The sequence below is a fragment of the Gossypium hirsutum genome, chromosome A13, assembly GCF_007990345.1.
Source record: "Gossypium hirsutum isolate 1008001.06 chromosome A13, Gossypium_hirsutum_v2.1, whole genome shotgun sequence".
Taxonomy (NCBI): Eukaryota; Viridiplantae; Streptophyta; class Magnoliopsida; order Malvales; family Malvaceae; genus Gossypium; species Gossypium hirsutum.
In genome coordinates, this window is record NC_053436.1 from 105,745,855 (window position 1) to 105,752,882 (window position 7,028).

General features: G+C 29.8%; 1 protein-coding gene across 1 annotated transcript; it reads left to right on the forward strand.

Moving 5' to 3' along the window:
* Window positions 1-1,946: 1,946 nt before the first annotated feature.
* On the forward strand, window positions 1,947-5,367 carry LOC107893465 (cytochrome B5-like protein). Its single transcript, XM_016818468.2, has 6 exons — window positions 1,947-2,100; window positions 3,897-4,009; window positions 4,137-4,177; window positions 4,410-4,487; window positions 4,586-4,677; window positions 4,994-5,367. Exons 2-6 carry the CDS (start codon window positions 3,931-3,933, stop codon window positions 5,058-5,060), a joined length of 357 nt encoding a protein of 118 aa, XP_016673957.1. The 5' UTR covers window positions 1,947-2,100; window positions 3,897-3,930; the 3' UTR covers window positions 5,061-5,367.
* The last annotated feature ends 1,661 nt before the right edge of the window (window positions 5,368-7,028 follow it).

A 7,028-nucleotide genomic window follows, 5' to 3' on the forward strand; every position in this document is an offset into this window, starting at 1 on the left:
AAAAATTATCAAATTAGACCATTTTTTTGAAAAATTACGGGTCTAGGCCATTTTTTATCACGATAATGTTTGTATAAGAGTTTATAATATTTTATTTTGTTAGAGTTTAATGTTGTACAAAGTTTTGCTTTATAATATTATTCGTTAAAAGAGTAAGCAATAAGATTTGGAGTTTACATAAACTATTGTTTTATAAATTTTATTTTTATAAGGGGTGGCTAAAAAAAAAAAGAGACCTGATAATTTTTAAAGAAAACGGTATTTTTTTAAAAATTCAATGTGTATATTATGTGTGGATATTGTTTGATTCTTTTAGAGTTTTTTTATAGTTTTATATTAATTTTATTTTATATTGCAGTTGGTCAAACATATATTTATATTTGTATTATATGGATTGCATTTGTACTAGTGAATTTTAGGGAAAAAAATCTATTTTAGTTATAAAATGCATTTAATCACAATGGATACTTGTATAGGAACAGGTTAATCACTGCTTCATGACATTGATTAGGATAATATTCATTGGTTTGTCAATGAAATAATTTAAGGATACATTAATGACTAGATTTAGGGATTTTCAATTATTAGATCTATTTTGAAATTAAAAATTGTGAATTGACTTTATTTTTTTTAATGAACCAAATACCATTTAGAAAATCATTAAAAACATACATTTTTATTTATTTTAAAAAATAAATATACATATATTTTCTTTATATGTTATTTCTCAATTGTTGCCCTTAATTATATAAAAAAAAATTATTTTTATACGTCCAAAAATTTTAATTAAATTCGAAATCGAAATTAATCAAATATATATATATATAAAAAGAAGGTAGGGATTAAGATTGGCTTCAATGAAAAACTTTTTGAATGATGTGTTTTTAGTCACATATTTCTTGCCAAATACAGCTCACCAGGTGTGATTAAATTATTTGCAATCTGAAAATTACAGCTAAAAGGACAATAGTATCCTTCCTAATAATCCATATTATCGTGCACTTAACGGTAATTGTCTCAATAGAAACAAAAAATATGAAAGTAAGCAAAAATTAGTTGAAACTGATTGAATTGAATTAATTTAGATTTTTCAATTTAGTTTAGATGGCTTCGATTTTTGAGTCGATTTATAATTTTAGTTAAATCGATGATGTTTCACCGATTTAACCGAATTAATCTACTTAACGTATTTATTAAATATAATATTTCTAATATCCCATAATCCATTTACAAATTAAACCCAAACTCATACCCAATTTTAATCCAAGCTTAAATAGAAACCGAACGCAAACTGGCCAAGGGCTAACCCAAAATCAGAAATAAAAAGGATAATGTTATAAAAATGAAAAAAAATAATTAAAATCAAATAGTAAACAATAAAATTTAGAGTAAATTATATCATTAGTCATTAAACTATGGGTAAGTTTTTGTTTTAGTTACTTAACTAAAAAAGTTATATTTTTTTGCCATTGAACTATTCAAATATTTTCATTTAAATTATTAAATTATTTAAAAGTTTTTTTATTTAAGTTATTGAGCTTTTAAGTTTTTTTTTTAAGTTCCGTTAGCAAACTCCAAGCGACGATTCGACAACTGGCATAGTGAATTAACACCTATCGACAACTAGAAGAACATATATTGATCCAAGTCGATCTGACGATTAGTGTTAGAGATTAGAGAAAAAAACTGTTTGAATATTGGTTCGCAGATTCGTGACATCTAAAGTTATTTTATGGAAAAAAACAAAATTATAGAAGAGAAAAGAGAAAAAAGTTTTCAGTTTATGCAGGCAATACGAATAGAAAAAGCTATATAACATCAATTTTAACAGTCCAATAAATTAAATGAAATGTTTTGAATAGTTCATGATTGAATTGTAACTTTTTTATTAAGTGACTAAAATGAACATTTACCATTAATTTAGTGACCACTGGTACAATTTTCCCTAAAAATAAAAAATCTAATTACTAACCCTAAAACATAAATTCCCAAAACAGAAATAGGAAAAAACCTTCCCTCCTCCCTGCTGCAGCCGGCCGCCCGTCGCCCTCCCCCGATCCCCGTGCTTCACCTCTGTTCGTCGGCTTCTCCTTTTACCAGGTTTGCTTTTCTCTATACTCTTCTTCTTCTTCTCTTCTTATCGATTTCATAAAACTTCCTCTCTTTTTTTTTTTTTCCTTTCAATGCAGCATGGAATGATCAGATTTTGGTTTATTGTTCTTCTTGTTTTCTTTGAATGTAGTAATGCATTTAGTTTATTTAACTGGATCACTTATGGTTTTTAAAATTTTTTAATCTCTATAGTTGATGTTTCACAATGCATGTTTTCCTTCCTGGTACTGCCGATTTTCATTTTTTGTTCTGGTTTGTTTACTGCGTCATTAATCCAATGAGGTCTTTTGGAGGTGACGTATCACTTTCAGATTAAACTACGTGGTGGTTTCATTAATTCTAGTGGTGTTTTGCCCTGATCTGAATGAGTTTTCTTTTCGAACTGTTTTTCTCATCCTCTGGTAGTATTTGGAGCACACAGCTCCATTTATTAGATTATTTTATCATTCACTGTTAACCGTGTGGCTAATTTATTTAGTATGCTCCAAAATTGTGTATCTTAATTATCTTATCTCCTAATACTTCATATCATTGTTGTCAAGGCATGCACCTAGTTGCAGCCATGCCTTGCGGTTTATTGCTAGACAATAAAAGCTCCGTAGACCTTTTCGGGTGAGGTGCATTTGACCGCGCACACTTTTCTGTTTGGAGATAGACATAAAGAAGGCTCCATTTCGTTTGCCATTTGATCAGGCTTCTTTGGTTTGGCAGTAGACTTAAATGGGTAAAAATACCACGGAGGCCCCTGTACTAAGTGTTAGATAGCATTTTGCCCCTTTTCCTAAAACAATGGGCAACTTAGGGTGGGTTTGGATGGGCGATTGAGTGCGGTGCGGTGCGTTTAGTTTACTTTTTGTCTCACGCTACAGTATCACTACAGTATCTAATCTCACCGCCACCGCCGTTTTTACACTAACCGCAGGTAAACGCACCGCCCATCCAAACTCACCCTTAGTCCCTGTACATTGGATCAAATAGCAATTTGGTCCTTTCTATTAGAAATTGCATTCATTTCTACTGTTTAAAATTGGCATGACCACGTGTACCTCATGCTGATGTACAAAGACCAGTTTTTAATAGTAATAATGGATGAAATTTTTAACAGAATGACCAATTTACTCTTTGACCTAACGTATAGGGACGAATTTGCCCATTTTTTGTGTAGAGAGACCTAAATGCAATCCAGCTCCTTGTACAAGGGCCTCTATGGTACTTTAACCGACTTGAATGCTATATCCATTCCTTTTTAAGTGTTTAGTAACTGCTTTTTTTTTAATAAATTTGTTGATTTACCTACCTATCCTTTCTTATGCACTTTCTTTAAGTGATTGTTAATTTTGGAATGGAAATGTTTAAAAAACTAAGCACAATAATTTGTTAAATTATACAATTAGATTCATGTAAAAAATACCAGAACATGAAAAATGAGACGATGAAAACTATTCAATGGTAACATTCGGCTTTTTTTAGCATCCCATAAGATTAAACAAGAATATGTTACATTCTCCTCAGCCGTTTGTATTCTATGGAAATTACCAAATTAAGGAAGTTCAGTCTCGGAACATTTTGTGTGCACTAATCATTGTGTGTGTAAAGGAAAAACATTTAATTATGCTGAAGCTAAAAAAAAAATGCATGGATTGTATTGTTATTTACCAATCTTAGCTTGGGGGTGATGCTTTTAAGCATCCAATGAGTAGTGGATTTAGTTGTTTAAAGCTTTTCAAGTTATGTACATCTTGGATTTTTTTTTACCCTTTAAATTGCTACTTGGATCAATCTAGGTTAATCAGTGAAAGGAATCTGAATTCTTGAGATATGGAAATAGCAATTATTGCATTGATTTTGGCTGTCTTGCTTGGAGCTTTTATTTTGGTACCCCGACATGGTAAATCAGGTAAACTTTAATTTGTGTTTTTTGCCCTCTTTATTTACATTGTTTTAATATTAGTAGTAGTAGCAGATAAAATATGAATTAAAACTAATTATGCTTTTGCTCTTGGTGAAAATTTGTTTCATTGCAGCTCATAAGAACAAGGTTAAATCGACTGTTGCCAATTCTAAGGTACAAATATGGATCTGGGGGAACTTTGAAATAAACCAAATCCTTTTTTGCTGTTTTTCGGAGTTCATATTTTATACATTTATTTCCAAAAAGTTATGGTGGTTGCATAAGTTAAGTAACAGACTACCAGTGATACATTTGACTATATTTCGTGTATGCTTAGCTGCATTGTTAATATGGATGTATGCTGATTAATTCTGAGATCTTTTGAAATGTATATTTTTTCTGTTAGGCATCCAAGTCCTATAGTAAAACAGAAGTTATGCTACATAATAAGAGGACAGATTGTTGGATTATCATTAAGGACAAGGTAATTGGTGACTTTGGCTTGTTCCTGTTTCTGGAATTCATAATTCTTTGTCATACTAAGATATCTCGATTGTGATTATGTTTAACAACCAACTGCAGGTTTATGATGTTACCTCATATGTAGAGGAACACCCTGGTGGTGATGCCATCTTGGCACATGCCGGAGATGATTCAACCGAAGGGTTTTATGGGTATGTGTTTGTTCCTTATTTGGCATTGCTCAGAGAATTTTGAAAACTTCCTGTTGCCTCTTTCTGTTCGTGTTCTCTAGCGTTAATTGGTTACTCTCTTCTTTTAGCTAGGCTTGGCTACTGGATAGTTCATACATGAAACTGGTAAATAAGGATAAAGTCTAATCATTTTTTAACATCCAAAACATGTTGGAAATAGTTATCCAACCTCCAAAACATCTGTCAAAACTTTGTCATACTTGAACATAGTTAAGGTTTTGTGTAAAATGCACCCTAAGCTTACTTGGTATTTTCATCTTTTTGTTGTATGCTAAAGGCCACAACACGCAACTCGGACGTTTGACATGATCGATGACTTCTACATCGGAGATCTTCAGAAGTAATCTCCAAGCAACTATCCACTATTGGGTTTTGTAAGGTTAGGGTGAAAACACTTCTGAGAATATCTTTCTGTTAGCCCTACTCCAACATCGGTATGTGCTTTGCACATTTAGTTCCTTTTGTAGAAGAACTATTTGGTAGTAATTGAATCCATGTGTTTAATTTTTTATTTTCTTCATCTGCTGCTTAATTGGTGTCTTCTCCAACCCTTTCCTTTAATAATCTTGTTTTATTTTCAAGAGTGTATCGAAAACAGTGTATTTTAATATAGGTGGGTTGGTAATAAATTTGTATTTTATTATTACCTAACACTTGTTCCATCCTTGAGTTTATAATTTTTAATTTTTATTTAAAGATGATATAAAAATATAAAAAAGATAAAAACGACATTGTAATAATATTAATTATAATTTAAAAGAAAGAAAATTTTTGTAAATTCATAATTGAGTTTGTGAACCTTAAAAGGGTGACATCAATTTAGGGGAATGCTTAAGTATTAGATTAGATAACTTTACATATTTTAAACAAAATCCTTACAAATGTTGAGATTTGATCTCAAATCATCTGACATTTATAAAATATTTTTTTTTGCCACATCAAACAAAGTTTTATCTTGATATCATTATACATTTCAATTTTATTACACAAATTGTTTCATCAACTTTGTATATATTAATAATGGTCAGATTTTAGTTTTGATCTTTATATTATACTTAAACTTGAAATTTAGTCTTTATATTTTAATTTTTTACATAATCTAGTAACATAACTTTTATATAACTTTTATAATATTATTGTTAGTTTAAACACTTCATTCTAATTAAAATGTTGATGAATAAGAATCCAAATACATAGGCTGTTACTTTTTTTTTTAGATTATATAACAATGATCAATGTTCAATTTTAGTTCCCGTATTGATTTGATTTTATATTGTAATTGGTCGGACGTATATTTATATTTGTACCAGTAAATTTTTTAAAAAATTATTTTAGTTATAAAATGCATTTAATCCCTATGGATACTCATTGTTCATGGTCTTAAAAAGTATCGATTTAAACAAATATAGGAAAACATTAATTAGTACTTAATGACATTTGTTCATTGTCCTAAAATGTATCAAATTACACATATATGGGAAAGCGTTAATCACATTGATTAGGATAATATCCATAAAAAAAATAATATACATACATTGAATCCATTAAAAGTGTTTTTTAATTAATTTTGAAATATTGCACTCTTTCAAATTTGGTTTATCATTGAAATAATTTAAAGATGCATTAATGATAGGGATTTTCAATTATTAGATCTATTTGAAATTAAAAATGTGAATTGATTTGTTTTTGCTCAACGGTAGTGTCAACTTTTGGGTTGGCTATCATCTATCTTTTTTTTCCTCTCATCAAACATTTATTTCATTCTTCTTCTCATTCACTGCACACGTCTTCTCTCTTTCCAGTTTACAGATCTATTTTGTGGTATCTTTGTTGTCTTTATAAGCTGTGATGGACAGATGACAGCGCTTGTCGTTCGCTAAAATTCCATTGGCCACAAGTAATTTTTTTTAGAAAGTGGGTGGTTCTTAGTCAGCTTCTTAATATGTTTCTGTTTTGAGAGTATTTAAAAATAATAAATGATTTAACGAGTCGATTTGGACCTATGTTGTCTTAAGTTTTATATGTTTTTTTGTTTGTTTCTCATTTTTAATAAGTTTTCAGTTTTAAAAGTTTTTGTCTACTCTTGTAGCACGTTTTTTAGTCTTGTTTATGCATGTAACCTTAGTTTTACAAGTGATTTTAGGGATGGTTTTGTTGTATCCTCTCTAGTTTGATGAATGCTCGATTTTTGTTTGTTGTTTTGGACAATCCGAGATTGATTTTCTTATCGTATTAAGTGCTTGTAACCACTCCAAATATGTTACGCTTGAGTTGTGATAAAGCTAATTGTTAATGTGTCATGATGTTCTATT